The sequence below is a fragment of the Elephantulus edwardii genome, unplaced genomic scaffold (genome assembly GCF_000299155.1).
Source record: "Elephantulus edwardii isolate Elephantulus edwardi_28Jun2011 unplaced genomic scaffold, EleEdw1.0 scaffold00183, whole genome shotgun sequence".
In the NCBI taxonomy this organism is placed as follows: Eukaryota; Metazoa; Chordata; class Mammalia; order Macroscelidea; family Macroscelididae; genus Elephantulus; species Elephantulus edwardii.
Window position 1 is genome coordinate 5,570,474 of NW_006399933.1, and position 17,139 is coordinate 5,587,612.

Below are 17,139 nucleotides of genomic sequence, written 5' to 3' on the forward strand. Positions count from 1 at the left end.
AATTGGAATAAGAATTAAACTGTTAGAAACTTAGTAGAATCCAAAGTACTTAGAGGTTGGAATGCTGTCCAATTATTATAGTAAGGTATTTTACCTGTTTGTTGTTAATGAAAATATTTTTGGAACATTTTCTCTATAAATATATATTTAATATGAAGTTGATATTTATCACATGAAAGTAAAGGCTACTGTTAGCTGAATGTCACAAAGTGAATTTGTTTTCTGTTGTGAGTTAATTTGAAGTCATGACTTCATGTGCTAGAGCCATTTCTACCTTTTGTTTGTAAATTCGTAGTTTTCATTTCATATCGTATTGTTTACTTTAAATTTCTTCATTGTTTTCACTTATTTTAAAAATAATAAACTTATCTGTGATAACGTTATGAACAAGTCTGTTTTGTATGAATAAGTTTATAATTTATGTTTGTCTTAAATTTACACCTGGGAACAAAAAAAAATATTCTTACTTCTAGGGAAATCTCAACTATCACAGTTTTCTGAGATTGAAAATCATTGGCAAGATGTTTTGTTAACTGGTTTTGTTTGACCTTGTGAAACATTTTTATAGGCAAGTAACATGATCAGTCCATAAACAGCTTAGTATTATTTTATCTGCATAATCCTTGTGGGATTGTGATTTTTCAGCCCTTGGTTTATAAGAATCTTCATCAAAATGTGGTAATAAGTGTCTGGTTGATCTACTGGAGAAAAACTAAAATGAGTGAAAGGTGATCTACAATAGAAACATTAGAAAACAAGCTACTGGGGGAAAAAAGACTATCCAATCATTCTTACTTCACTAGAACTTATCTGTCATATCTTTTAATAACTTGAGGTCATTGCAACTCCCATAAAAAAAGAGCACTGCTAGTTAGTATTACACAATGCTGTTGGTCATTATGACACTAAGGTTGCAGATCTTTCTGGAAACAATTAGAGGTATGATAGTGACAGAATGACCCTCCTAGGAGAGAAGTGAACCAGCATATTCCCTGTAGGCTAAACCTGTTTTAGAGAATTTAAGATGAGCTGTGACAATACATTGAACAAGCTAAATTGAACAATATTAGCAGGATTCCCCCCCCAGCCCATTAATAGGGGAAGGAATAAGAAATAAAGCAGAAAAAAATTAATGAATTAATGAATATATTATATATTTTTATTAATAAAAGAAATGTGTAATAGAAAGACTTAAAAATTCAGAATACTAAAATACTAGGGGACACATTTTTATCTATTATTATTTTATCAAATGGCAAATTCTAAAGGTAACTTTTGCTTCTTATCATTATGGATGAGGAAGTAATTGTCAAATAATATATATCCAAAATTAAACAAGAAAAATGTCTTTATCAAACTTTAGATCATTTTTTTAATGAACACATTATAGAGCAGTATACATTTTATGACATTTTTATAACTGTATCAAACTCTTGGCCAAATAATTTTACATCTATATGAAATTATGGTTCATAAGATATCTGATCTCCAGTGGTTGATACTGATGATTTTCTTCTCATATAAAGCTTTGAAAACATTAAGAATTCTGAAGGAAAAATGAATACTCTTTTATCACATTTATCAAATAGTTGTATAATTGGAGCCCTTGTGGTACAGTTGAACTCTTGGCTGCTAACCAAAAGACCTAGTGATTCTATGTGAAAAAAATTTGGATACATGTTTCCTTAATGATTACAGGAAAACAAACAAGCAAACAAAAACATATGGAGTAGTTTTATTCTGTCGCTTGGGGTCACTATGAGTCATGAACAACATGAAGACACTCAACAATAATAACACATTTCTGTAAAAGAAATATTACCATTAATACTTAATTGAAAAAAATATAGAATGCTGAATTATATAAAATCCAATTTTGTGCCTTAGCATTTGCTTTGGACTTAAAAAAAGTAATCATTAGCCTTTGGGGCATACTTCTTTTCTAATGATTGTCCTTGTACTAAAAATTCCCAAGTGATACTTGTACAGTTTAATGTATGTAATCCCATACTCTGTGTGGAGAATGAATTTTCAAAACAAAAAATTTAAATAAAAACATTATTTATAAATGTTGGTTTTGTGAAGCCATTCACTGTTAATCATTCCATTTTGGTGAAGTAATCACCAGCATGGGTTTGTTTGTTTTTGCTTGGAGATCAAATAAAATAAACATTGATGAAACATAGATTTGGATAATTTCAAGATAATTATTTTAGTCTGCAGACTAAGATTAACTGTGGTTTTATGGTTGAGAAAAACAGGACACAAGAATATCTTCAGTTGAGTTGGTTTGGGGTAAAAATATATTACATTGACCCTACTTAGATTACAATGTATGTATAGCTTTTGTCATTTTCTATTACCCTTTAGGTCCGAACTAAGAAAACATGCTAGATTTATGAACAGAAACTGTCACATACTTTACATATACATGTCCAAGGACAGTATTATTATTTTCAATTTTTTAAAAATTTTTTTTTACGGAAAAATATTTTGGAACCAATAAATCATACGCCAGCATCAAAGAACAGCAGCCAGGGCGATTCTCACCTCCCTATCCTGTTACAGCATTGGTGCTTTCCCTGGGTATCTTGAATAGGCAGACTTGACTTCTATGTGTATAACTTGACTTTAAGTTGGAAAAACCAGGAAGATTGTTAGAACTTCGGAAGCTTCAAAGTTAATTTGACTTCAAAATTTGTCTTCCTTGAGCTTATTTTTATGGTTAAACTGATGGTTTGATAGAAGACACAAACATTACAATTTTCAGCCATTCTGCTTGGATTAGGAGACTAATTATTTTCCTTAGGAGCTCCTCTCTTCAGTCATTTAATAAATGAGAATTTAACAGAAGTTCAACCTACTGTTCTAAATAAGCAAGCAAAGAATGATGAGGACACTATTGAAAAGGGCAGATATTTAAGTTCATAAAATTACTGTAATGAATCTCTCCTAAAATAGGATTAGTTATAATATGTAGGAAACAAGTGAAAATGTACAGAACATGAACAGCAGTTAGTAATAATGGGAAAAACACTGGACTGTGACTCACAAGACTGTATTTGATATTTTCTGTTTCAGGGTAAGTTCCTTACAACTTTTGTGAACATTGTTTTCTTAGCTGCAAAGATCAAACAATACCTTATGTGTCAAAAATTCCATCTAAATAATCAGATAGTATGTAGATGTATTGTACTTAGTATTATCATTCTGTCACAGAATATGTTTAATTTCCACTTCTGTAACCTTCATTGACTTTTAAGACCTAACATTATTTGTATTCACCTCTTCATTGTTTTATTTTTCTTACTAATTGTAGCAGAAACTCTCTTCATTTTACCATAGCCATCACGTCTTGATACATATTTTTGTGTCATTTTTAAGAAATTTTGCCCCTTTATAACTTACCAATTCTTATCTATCCTTCAAAGTCCAAGTAAAAGAAAATCTAGTCTACACTAAAAAGCTATCACTACCAAAACCAAAACAGACACACAAAAAAACGAACCCTAAAAAGCAACTATCTCTGTCAAATGCTCAGAGCTTACAGAACAGACTATATTGTCTACACTATTTTTCCTCACTGTGTGGCCCTGGATCAGCAGCTCCAGTGCTACTTATTAGCTTACTAATGCTCATGTAACACCCCCAAATGTGAATTTGCCCTTTAACACTATCACCAGGTGATTTTTATGCAGTACAGGAAAAATGGTTCATCGTTATGCCTGTAACACAATGTCCTCAAAACCAAACCTAGTCACTCTCACTAGAAGAGGATTTACTATTACAAACTTCATGATAGATACCTAACAGGAATATCTTCATTCCTGAGTACTGTACTTTGTTAGAAATTGCACATTGTATTCTTTCTTATATGCAAACAGCAATTTTTTTCTCCTCTAAAGGAGCAAACAGCAATAATAGATACTATATAATTTTCAATGACGATAACAAACTTTACATTTTCTTTCAAAGGAGAGCTAAATAAACCTGTTCAAATAGAGATTTGAAATGTCTGAATGCATAAACTATGTGAGCATTTCTAAGTTGAGATGACCTCGGCTAAACCAAAATCCTTTATCAATACGTTCTTGGGCACTTCTCATTTACAATTCTGGTGCTTTTATGGCGGTAGTCTGAGGACTCCCGGTATTAAATGTGGGAAAGCTGAATCAGTCCTTTGCTTCATTTTATGGATTAAACTGCATGAAGGAAGAAAGCTCAAGCCAAACGGTGTCCTGTTTCAGAAATTTAGCAATTTATACTCTATTATATTATAAAAATCAAAGGTTCAAAAGTGATGATCCTAATATTAGACCCCAAATTGCTTTAAATGCTCATCAGGCTAAATCCTGGTTGGTGAAGCTAAGCAGTGAGGTTTTTTTCTATTCTTTAGCTAAATGATATGATCAGTAATCACAAGATACAAATGACGTGTTTGGGAAGTCCGTCAGATTTGTAGACAAGCCAAGAAATGATTTATTCTGCAGGATCTCTGCCATGCTACAAATCAACCTGTCCACTTGAGAAGGCTCATTTTCAGCTAGATGATGTGATTTAGAGTTTTCAGTGTGACATTTGAGGCCAGCCAAAAGCGAAAGAGAACTGTTAGTCTTGCAAAAGTATCAGTAAGATCCTGTATAATTAGGGGTGTGTGTGTGTGTGTGTGTGTGTGTGTATGCGTGCGTGTGCGTGTGTGTGTGTGTTGATATTTGATAGGTGGTTGCCTTCTGTCCTAACTAGATAAGAATGCAAACTTGACACTCTATTCAGTATGCATGTCAACTGGTAGAAGAGAGTCATGATTTGTTATTTTAAAATATCTATACTTTTAAATAATACCTAGTTTCTAGTTGAAAAAAGTTTCTGAAATTTAGCTGGTTCTTGATTGCATCCTTGATTGCTAGATTATAATGTCTTCAATTAAAATTGTATAACTCTTTCTTAAAAGAAAGAGAGTCAAGATAAGCAAATATAGCTGTTATTCTGGCCAAACAGATATGGAGATCACTTTCATTAAGGATAAGCAAGGGGAAAGCCCACAAGATTTGATAGTATATACCTGGTTAACAGGTGGCTTCTAATTAGATAGATAAGAGAATGACTCGATAGTAAATCTGAATAATCTTAATTACAAAAGTCCTGTTTAAACTATAAGAAAGGTTCTGTGGTGAGTAATTTATACCAGTTTTATAGAGAGAGAGTTCTAAAAGTCTCTTTTCCTAGCAGGTGGTTTACTATTCATTAACTGGAACAGAGATGTTCTTAATTTTGCTGTCAGAAACAATTAACATACCATGCTTTAATTTTATTAGTTGAATGCATGACCTGCAATGGGGAAAGTTATCGAGGTCCCATGGATCACACAGAATCAGGCAAGATTTGCCAGCGCTGGGATCATCAGACACCACACCGGCACAAATTCTTGCCAGAAAGGTAAAATGCCACTGAATCATGCCGCTGTGGCCTCTTTTGAAAAACTGTCTATTATTTGCTCCATGAGAGGATGCTACTGCAATTCTTTTTATATGATGTTTTCTTGGTAGGACATTAATATAAAATTTAGAATTAATCTAACTTGTCTGGATTCCTTGACAAAATTGCTTGGACCCTTACATTTAGGGAATGTAGGTAGTATCAGGAAGAAGTATTCATGGTGTAGTATTTGAGAATAATAGCTGCACCTTCAACTAGCCTTGACTGACTTGGTTAAAAGTCTCTGAAACCAAAACAGTCTCAAACATAGAATAGACAGGGGAAGCACTAGGAGAAGCATCTTCCACTGCTTTCCATAGAATATAAAATGTTCATTAAAAGTGGATCATTTGACTGATGGTTCTGAGATATAGAGGAGGCTTGGCTTCATTTACTAAGTGCAACCCAATCTCCTTCAAGTGCGGGATCTTCAATAAACCAGGTACTATGGGATCAGGATGGGTAATCATACCCATAGTAAGGGCAATGAGAGGCAGAGCAAATAATTACTCAGTCTTTTCCTCTGTGCTCTGAAATTACCATTATTGACAGCCACTCTGGAGAAGTCAGGCAATTAATGAATTCTATTTTTTTTCTCACCCTTCCCTGCATAGGTTTTGAACTCAAATACCTAAAAACTCTGAAAACATATGTCTCTATTTGACCCTTCATTTAAAATTAAACTTTTAGTGGTAAAAAGAAAATTTTTATAGAATATATTAAAAAACATAAACAAAACCTGCACCTCTATCTTTATCAGTTGCTAGCAATTTGATTTCTTGTTTTGTTTTTCTCTCTTTTCTAAAAGGTGGGATAGAGGAAAAAAGATGGTTCACTTATGTGAAATTAAAACTCAGCTTTTTGCAAATGCATCCCTTTTTAAGTAAGAGCAGAAGGGATATGGTAACAATTAAAATCAAGTCACCTATTCAGGACTCTGTTAACTTAAAGACTGGGGGTGGTAGAGAAAGTGGTGTGATGGAGTTTGTCTCTTGCTCTGGTGGAGGTGAGGGCATGACCTCAAAATGTTCTAGTTCCAGAATTGAGCAACCATTAGTAGAAGAACTATCAAAACTCAACTTACAGTTTGAACTAAAAGCTAGCCCTAGAAGGGGATCTGTTTCCTCAATGAGCATTATACACAGGATCATATTTATGTAATTTATTCTTAATTGGTTCTATGAGAAGGGTATTCACATTGGTTCTTAACTAGTGGTCAGACAACAAGTGTCCCCAAATTACCAGTAAAGGGGTTGGCATCCTAAACTTGGTAGAATATATAAGTTAATATCTATTAAGTCAATCAACAACAACCTTTGTAAGGTGAAATAGAGAAAACACCCTCTTTCCTAAGCTAGTATCATCTGAGGTAAGTGGGGAAGGGTTGCTGAGAGTTGAGAGCTGTGTGGTGTTTGCAGGCAGATTTACGTGACACTTTTCTTGGTGTGGTTTGCAGATATCCCGACAAGGGCTTTGATGATAATTATTGCCGCAATCCTGATGGCAAGCCGAGGCCATGGTGCTATACTCTTGACCCTGACACCCCCTGGGAGTACTGTGCAATTAAAATGTGTGGTAAGTTCGGGTCAAATTTATTGCTTCCTTTTCCTCTCACAAACTGGATCTAAGCAGGTGATTATTAGTGAGACAGGTTAACAACAATTGTGCTTGGTGCTTTAATGTCTACAGGTTTCACTATTTTAAGAATAAGCTGCATAATCTTACCCAAACTTTTGAATGTTTGTAAAACATTTGGACCATTTGGAAATATAGAAAAAGGTACATACACACATTCATAGAAAAAGCATATTTATATATGTAAAATCCTAAATTAATATCTCTGAAAAAGAATACACACAAATCAGAGATATGTGAAGATTTAGAGCAGTGAAAGCTGGGATCTTGGATTTTTAATTTTCTATCCTTTACCCTTTCTGTTCCATACATTTCTTCCCAGAGACATAAAAAGACTTGTGAACTAATTGTGACCCTCTGTAGTAAATGATTGAGAATGCAATGGAGAGCAACTAATAGTAGTTTCTCATAGATGCCTTTAGTATTTACCAGCTGTATACTCACTTTTAAAACCTTTTTTTTTTTAAATGTAGCCTATATTCTGCATCAACCAACTGAACAGGTCTAGAGTCCTCATTCATATATTAACTACAGGTCTTTACCCAGATCTCTTGAATATATAAAAAGAAACTAAAGTTTCAATTTCTTGTTTCCTGTGGTGCCACTTGAGATGAGAATTTAGTCCCTTCCTCCTTGGCTATATAATTCATTTCTTCACTTTGTCTCTGAAGTAATTAATATAGGGTAATAACTAGATATAAAAAAGGTTGTTTTTGTGATTCCTCCCATATTTTAGGTAGCTCTGGTGGCCAAGTAGGAAGGAGTCATACTGCTAAGCTAAACACAAATAGTTTAAATCTAGCAGCTGAGTCCCTGCATCCTGTACGGCCTCTTCCCTGTCCAGCCTCTTCCCTGCCAGGCCACATTCTGCCTCCTAGCCTGCTTCCTCAAAGAATTGCAGGCATCAAGAATTGCAGACTCCACCTCGATCTGCAGCTTTTGGGAAGTGTGGGCACAGCAGTGTTGTGAAGATGATCCAACCCTACTTGCTGAAACTGAGGAGGACCTGAAGTGCTTGCTACAGAAGGTCCAGGAATGCAGCCTTCAATATGGATTGAAGCTCAATATCAAGAAACAAAGATTCTCAGCACTGGGCTGATTGGCAGCATCATGATGATGTTGAAGAGACTGAGATTATTAACAGCTTTAGTTTGCTTGGCTCTGCAATCAACACTCTTAGCACCAAGCAGCCAGGAAATTAAAGACTTATTGTGTGGGGAAAGTCTGCTGCCAAAGACCTCTCCAAAATATGGAACAGCAACAATGTTAGTCTGGAGACTAAGCTGCGCCTAATATAGGTCATGGCCTTTGCAGTCACTTGCTATGCATCAGAGAGCTGAACAATGACTAGGGAGGAAAGAAGGAGAACTGATGCCTTAGAGCTGTGGTGTTGGAGAAGAGTTTTGAATAGAATATGGACTGCTAACAGAACAAATAAGTTTGTCCTGGAGAGGGTGAGACCAGGCTGCTCCTTGGAGGCAAGGATTTTGAAGCTTTGTCTGACATACTTTGGACATGTTACAAAGTGGCACCAGTCATTGGAGAGGGACGTCATGCTTGGGAGGGTAGAGCGATAGTGCAGGAGAGGAAGACCCTCAATATAATAGAATGATTCAGTGGCTGTGGTAATGGGGGTAGGTGTGTTGGAGACAATGAGATTAGCACAGAATAGAGCAGGGTTTAGGGCTGTTGTACATAGGGGCACTATGATTTGCAGATGACTTGATGACACACAACAACAACAACAACAACTGGTGTAATTTATGGGGAGTTGAACTGCTAAAGATAACTTCCCTGTGGTTCAAATCCATCAGTGACTCTGGGGAAAGATGGGTAATCTCTTTCTGTGCGATTTACAATCTCTGAAAGCCATCTTGATGCATCAGCTATGAGTTCAGACTCCACGGCAATTAAGTAATAGTAATGCAGTAGCCTTATTTTGCTAATTGGGTTCTAACGTGATCTAAGAGCAGTCAGGTACAAAATGTTAGAAATTGATTTAGTAGTATAAAGCCTGTCTAAGAAAAAGAGAAAGAAAGTAACTAATCTTCATACACTTGGCAGTATTCTAGAATGGTAACATATGCAATAGGTAGGCAATAGATAGGTATTAGTATCTCCCATCCGGCCCTCCCCCATAGTGCACTATGAGGATGTATCTCTAAAAAAATTCCCAATTTGACTATTATCCTTTCTATAGTTCCGTTAAGGTAAATATCTCCCCACTCATCAGGTGCCATTGAGTCAAATATGACTCATAACTACCTGATAAACAATAATTTGGACCCTGTTTTATCCCATGCCAACCTCTCAATCTGACACTCTTGAACCCATTGCTGCAGTCACTGTGTTGCTATCACTGTGTCAGTCCACCTCGTGGAGGGATTTCCTCTCCTTTGTTGTCCCTCCGCCTTTCCAAGCATGTTACTGTAAGGAATACTCTCTTCTAGCAACATACCCAAAGTATGTGAGACAAAGTTTCACAATCCTTGCTTCCAAAAAGTGATCTGGTTTCACTGTCTCTAAGATGTATCTGCTTGTTCTTTTGTCAGTCCATGGAATGTTCAGTATCAGTTACTTTCCTTCAACACCACAACCAAGGACATCAATTTTTCTTGTCATTCTTATTAATTGTCCTCAGATAAATAGCAAATGATTGAAAAAATCATGATCTGACTCAGGTGCACCTTAGTCCTCAAGCCAACATCATTGCTCCTCAGTAATTTGGAGAAGTCCTTGACAGCAGACTTTCCCAGGACAACACATCTGATCTCCTAACTTCTGGTGCCAAGTGTATTTATTGTAGGTCCAAGTATGAAGTTTTTGACAGTTCCAGTCTTTTGATGTTGCCTATTGGTCCAGTGGTGAGAATTTTTGTTTTCTTGAAATTGAAGGCTGCAGGGTTTGACCTTCCTCAAAGCATTCCTCTAAACTGAAGGCAATGGCAAAAAAATAAGGCCCCAGGAATTGGTGGTATACCAACTGACATGTTTCAAGGGACAGATGCAGCCCTGGAAGCACTCTCTTGTCTATGCTGGGAAATTTGGAGGACAACTGCCTGTCCAACTGACTGGAAAGAATCTATACTTGTTCCCCTTGAAAGAAAGGTGATCCAACGGAATGTGCAAAATATTGAGCAATATCTTTAATAGCACATATAAGCAAAGCACTGCTGAAGATCATTCAAAGACATCTAAAACAGTGTCAAGAGAACTGCAAGAAGTTCAAGGTGGATTCAGAAGAGTTTGTGGCACCAGGAATATTACTGCTAGATGTCAGAAGGATCCTGGCTGAGAGCAAAAAAAAAAATACCATGAGAATGCCTTTTTGTGCTTTGTTGGCTATACAGTGTATCATAACAAGTGTGGATCATAACAAGTTATGGCTAATTTTGAGAAGAATAGGAATCCCAGAGCACTTGTGAAAACTATACCTAGATCAAGAAGCTATTGGGCAAATAGAACAACAGAACACTACATGGTTTAAAATTAAGAAAGTGGTGTCTCAAGATTGTATCCTCTTGCCATACCTATTCCTTCTGTTTAGGCAAATTATTTAGAAGCTGGACTCTATTAAGAGGAATGTGCCATCAGAATTGAAGGAAAACTCAATAACCTTCATTATACAGATGACACAACATGGCTTGCTGAAAGTGAGGAGGATTTGAAACACTTGCTGCAGGAGGTCAGACATGCAGCCTTCAACATGGATTGCCTCTCTCCACTCAGATCTACTAATAAAAGGGGGATTCTTTTGGACCATTCAAATAAAGCTCAGAGAAAAGGGATGTTCCTGGCATATGCGAACTAACGCAAATCTGGATGCCTGTCAGAGTGGACCACAATGTTCCAGAGAAACTGAATCATCCGTTTCGTCCTGACTCTTCTGACAGAATTGCTCTGTATGAAGGGTTCATTCCACAACTGACTTTTCACATTTTATTAATCTTTCCTTCATTCTGTACTGTTTAAGTCCAATAATCCAACTGTTTCTTTTTACTTCTAATGTGTTTTAGATGTCCTTATAAATCTTCTCTGCAATGAGACAAGTATAAATACACACACTGCTGGGCCTGTTTGGACTGATACGTACATTCACCCTTCTACTTGCTTCACGCACTAACAATTCAAATAGTCATTCTCTTCAGCTCCAAATCTGTGTTTTTTTTTGTTTTGTTTTGTGGTGTTGTTTTTTTTTTTATATAAAAACCCCAAACCTGTGAATGGAAAAAAAGTTACATAAATATGGCATTTCCTAAGTATGACCTAGCATTAATTGATTGTGATTGAATAAGAATAGGCTAATGCATGTAGTAACACAAAATTATTCCAATGACTTTATTAAAGAGAAGATTGGCTTTAGAGGATAAAAACTTAAAGAAAACAATAATAGAGTTTATGAGCCAATCTACAGAATTTGGATTTAAAATGTATTTTTATTCTTAGAGTTTATTTTGGGAAGCTCTTTGATTTTACAGTATGTGAAAATACAGAACTCCAGTGTGAAAGTGAAACAAAGTTGTTACTCTAGAATGCATAAGAAATTATGTCTAATGAATATTCTGCTAAATATTTTGGCTTACAAATATAATATAGCCTGCATTGCAAACCCAAGGTTTGTTTTGGGGTTTTTTTTTGGTTTTTTTTTGTGACAATCCTGTAACTTCCTATTGTTGCATAACAAAATACCAAAGAGTACCTTAAAACAGCATGTATTTATTCTCCCTTAGTTTCTGTGGGTCATAAATCCATTCCTGACTCAGGTGGGTCTGCTGCTCAGAATCCTTTAAAGCAACAATCAAATAGATGTCTAGGCTTTCAGTTTCATCTAACTGTAGATAACTCTAGGTTATCTTCCAGATTCACCAGTTATTGGCACAATTTAGTGTTTTAAGGTTGAGGGCCTAAAACCCTCAGGTCCTAGTGAATGTTAATCAATACACATGTGGCCTTTCAACAATAGAACATTTCTTTTAAAAAAAAGGGTTATCTATCTAGTTAGATCAGGCACACCTAAGATAATCCTATTGTTGTTGTTTATGTGCCATTGAGTCACTTGCAACTCATAGTGATCCTATGTACAACAGTTCTACACCCTGCTCTATCCTGTGCCAATCTCTGTCTCTGACACACCTACCCCCATTACTCCAGCCACTGAATCAGTCCATCTCATGGAGAGTCTTCCTCTTTTGTGTTGTTTCTCCACCCTCCCAAGCATGATGTCCCTCTCCAAGGACTGGTCCCACCTTGCAACGTGTTCAAAGTATGTCAGACCAAGCTTCAAAATCCTTGCCTCCAAGGAGCAGCCTGGTTTAACCCTCTATAGGATGACTGTTTTGTTCATTCTTCTAGCAGTCCATGGTATATTCAATATTCTTCTCCAACACTCCAGCTCTAAGGCATCAATTCTCCTTCTGTCATTCCTAGTCATTGTCCAGCTTTCTGATGCATAGTAAGTGATTGCAAAGACCATGGCCTGTATCAGGCACAGCTTAGTCTCCAGACTGACATTGTTGCTCTTCAGTACTTTGGAGAGGTCTCTGAAAGCAGACTTTCCCAGTGCAATTTGTCTCTTAATATCCTGGCTGCTGGTACCGTGAGTGTTGATTGCAGAGCCAAGCAAACTAAAGCTGTTAATAATTTCAATCTCTTCACCATCTAGCATGCTGCTGGCATTAAGTAATTCAAATCAACTATTTAGGATCTTTAACACATTTTACAGTACCTCTTCAGCTTTGTTATATCTTACATAATCTAATCATAAGAGTTATTGTCTAATTCACATGTCTCACACAAATTTAAGAGGAAAGGGGCTACAGGGCACTTATAACAGTGGGTGGGAATCTTGAGGCCATCTTAATGTTCTGTCACACAGATATTTATATGAAATGGTTGTAAAAGCTAATTGATGGCTTTTTATTAGCCAATGAAAGTTCTAGGACAGCTTTCAGGTAATTCCTTAGTGTCAGCTGTTTGAATTAATTCTGTGTTTCCAGTATGTTTGAAGAATAGAATTGATGACACTGCCAATACCTCTCTAAAGATGGTGATTTTCAAACTCTTGTTTTATTGTACAATAATGATATTCTAAACAAAAACTCCAAACTCACTGCTGTCAAGTTGATTTCAATTCATAGCAATCCTCTATCAGGTTTCTGAGGCTCTAAATCTTGATAGGAGGAACTGTTTATCTCTCTCTCGAGGAGCACCGGGTGTATTTGAACTCCTCACATTTGGATTCGTAGTCCAACATTTTATGTACTTTGCTACCAATTCATCATTGCCATGCTTTGTTTAGTACTTATATATAGGTTCTTTCCATCCAATAGGGAGCTCTGGTGGCATAATGGTTTTGCAACCCAAAGGTATACAGTTCTAATCCCCTCGCTGATTCATGGAGGATAGATGAGCAGTCTCCACCTGTGACATTTACAGCCTCTGAAAAGTCAATGGAGATTCAGCTCTGAATCAGTTCTGATGTGATGGCACATAGCATTTTATCCACTGTCAAAAGATGTCATATCAATTCTACAAAATAACTTTCATAGATTAATGAGGAAAGTGGTGATGGTGTGTATGAGTGGATGTTTTCATCATTCGTCTTGCTGAGATTAGTAGCAGACTGTTTACAAGAAGTCTCTGATCAACATAGCCCCAAATGTTTGACCTGCTGTATAAGTCCATGATTTCTGACATCAATAACGCCTCCTTTTCTTGACTTCCTAGCTCCTCTGTGTCCCTTTTGTTCAATGATTCTCTAAAAAGTCTTCCAGAGACTCAGAATTGTTAGGAAAATTACTCACGTGACCATAGGTAGCAGGCCAGTTTTGGAGAAACTGGTGAGTGATGGCCCAGGATCTTATAGACTGTTGGTTATGGCATGGTTGAATGGTGATTGTGAGTGATGCAGATTGATTGTGTAGAGACTGGGAGGCATCTGAAAGCTATGTCCAAGGCAAACCAGCTTTTCTAAAAGAAAAAGGTGCCTGTGCTGAGGTCCCACAAGCTTATATACGCCTCTAGCAGTGTGGGGCTTGTATCCCATCCTAATCTTCTTTCCTTAATACAATAACTATTTCTGCACAAAATGAACAGATATCTGATTTATAAACCTTAGACACCCAGAGTAGAGCAGCTCTTCAGTATTCAGAACATGGTAAGTAGGTTGATGTGGTTAGGATTTAAGGTGAGTTTAGAGAGATGAAAGAGATAAAAAGTTGCTTGATACGAAGAAGATCAATAAAGTACAAATGTGGATCAACCACTTGTCATGAGCAACACTGAAAATTGAAGAGTAAAATGATCTTATCTGATTGATGATCTAGAATAATGCTTTCTAAACAAGATTTTATGAAAGTGCTTTCTCTCGTGTTTGTGCTCATGCGCTCTCTCTCTCTCCCTCAATCTCTCTCTCTTTCTTTTTTCATTGCCATTGAGTTAGAATTAGCTCCTAGCTGACATTTCATTGGGTTACTGAGGCTGTAAGTCACACTGGGAAAAATTACTAATCTTTTTCCCAAGGAACCGGCAGATTATAACTGCCAGAGAGGAATATTCTTTGAGTTAGCATCACAACTCCCTAAAGATTATACCACCAGAACTCCGTGTAACCTAGAAGAATGTATAGGTCTCCCTAAAAGTCTGAGAACATGGTTAATTTAATGACCTCAAGTGTCTGCTTGGCAATTTCAATATGAATTCCTTTTCCAAATTCTTTGCCTGAAGTAAAGAATCCATTAGACAAATATATGTGACTGCCTGATTCCTTAAAGATTTAGAGCCTTGGGAACCCTGTGGGGCAGGTCTGTGAGCTCATTATAGTTCCTGTGAGTCAGAATCAACTTGATGTTAGTGGCAGATACATTTTTTTAAAGTCATATAATTGTTTTTGTTTTAAAAAAACTTCAAAAATAATAATAATATACTAAAGATCACATCATTTACAATGATTAACCCTATAATAAGAAGTGTAGATGTCAATTTAAGAAAATGGGAGGGAATACAGATAAGTTTTTAAAAATGTTCTGTGGGTTATAGAATAAAATATTGAAGATCATTACCTAGAAATATTACTCCTCTGTGTTCAGAGTAATTGGTATAGTGGGGCAGAAGAAGGAGATAAGGGTCAGATAAGAGTTGATTGCAATAGGCCACTAAGAAATAAAGAGAGTGTACTAAGGTAGTAAACAGTGAGAATGACAAGGTGTGGAAAGACAGGAAAGGTATTGAAGAGGCACAATATACTGTTTATAATGATTACTTTGATATAGTGGAAAATAGGATAGGCAAAAAGAAGAGTTTAACATTTATCCCCAGTTACTAAGTAGAAGTGATTTTTAATTTTTTTTTATATTTATAGAAACAAAAATTTAGTTATGCTTATATTGAGTTGCAGGGACTCCTAATACATTCAAGTTCATTATTTCCTAGAAAGTTATGGAAATTATAAGTCATTAATGATGTCAAACACGTCTATCTTGGAGAAAATGAAACCAGGGTCCTACTGGAGTAAAGGATGGTGAAACTCTACTTCACATATTTGAGCATAATGTTAGGTTATGCCGACTCTTCGAGAAGAACAACCTGCTTGGAAAGACATGTAAGAGGACCCAAAGCAAGACAGATTGAAACCAGGACTATAACAATGGGTTCAAGTGCGTCAGAGAAGGTAAAGATGGCACAGGACAGGCACAGATCAGTTGTTCATGAGGTCACCATGAGTTGTAGTTGACTTGCCGTCACAAAAACCAAGAAAGATAACAAAAGTTTTGAGCATAACAGTAACCCTAGTGGAGATTCATTTGCCATTTTTTGGATAGGATTCATTACACTAATATTTACTAAGAAGTTTTAATATTCCAAATGCTTTTCAATATGATGAGGATGTAGAAATAAAAGAAATAGATGAAAGTCTAGGATAAAACTTGAATTTCATCACTTTAGCATGAATTAAAAATATATACCGACACTGTTACGGCATGTTGGGATATCCTCATCCTTTATAAAGCTCAGGTGACATAGTGGGTATGCAGTTGTGCTGCTAATCCCAAAGTTAGTTGGTTTCATAAGTGAAAGACAGGCCATATGATTTACAGCTTTCAAAACTTGATGTAGGGTCAGTTTGGAATCAGTCTGATATGAAAACAATGAGTTTTCCTACCCTTCACATTCAATGTATTCCAGTCTATGTCAGAAAATTTGGAGAACAACTGCTTGGCTGACTGACTGGAAGAGAACCATATTTGTTCCCATTTTCAATAAAAGTGATCCAACAGAATATGGGAATTATCAAGCAATATCATTAATATTACTTGCAAGCAAAGTATTGCTGTAAATCATCCAAAAATTGCTAAAGTAGTACAGTAACAGAGACATACCAGAAGTTCAAGCTGAGTTTAGAAGAGGCTCGAGCACCAGGGATATCATGTCTGATGTCAGATGGATTCTAACTGAAAGAAAATACAAGAAAAATATCTGTTTGTGCTTTAATGACTATGCAAAAGCATTTTATTGTGTGGATCTTAATAAATTATGGCTAATAATGAGAAGAGTGAGAATGCCACAGTACTGATTATGCTCATATTAAATCTATGCCTCGCCTAATAAGCTATTGTCCAAATGAAGGAAACACTGCATCGTTTAAAATCAATAATGGTATGAATTGCGAATTGTGAATCAGGGTTGTATCATTTCTCCATACATATTCAATATATATGCTGAAGAAATCATTCAAGAAGCTGCATTCCATGAAGAAGAACATGACTTCAGGAAAGGAGGATGACTCATCAGCATCCTACCTTATGCAGATGATAGATACTACCTTGCTTGCTGAAAGAGAGAAAGTACCGAAGTGGTTGTAGCACCACAGTCTTCAATATGGATTAAATCTCAACTCAAGAAAACAAAGTTCTTCACCACTGGACTGTAACCTTATGATAGATGGAGAGAAGATTGGAATGGTCAACTATTTCATCTTAGTTGGATCCACAACCTGTACATTTGGTACCAGCAATAAGAAGACCAGGAGACA

The 17,139-nt window shown here is 36.2% G+C and overlaps 1 protein-coding gene across 2 annotated transcripts in view; it reads left to right on the forward strand.

Annotated features, from left to right (window-relative positions):
- Window positions 1-17,139, forward strand: part of HGF (hepatocyte growth factor (hepapoietin A; scatter factor)) — a 95,042-nt gene that overhangs the window by 28,871 nt on the left and 49,032 nt on the right. For both annotated transcript variants that reach the window (XM_006896145.1, XM_006896144.1), the window contains exons 6-7: window positions 5,316-5,436; window positions 6,932-7,050. In XM_006896145.1, coding sequence (XP_006896207.1) covers window positions 5,316-5,436; window positions 6,932-7,050 — 240 coding nt within the window. The remainder of the gene's footprint in view (window positions 1-5,315; window positions 5,437-6,931; window positions 7,051-17,139) is intronic.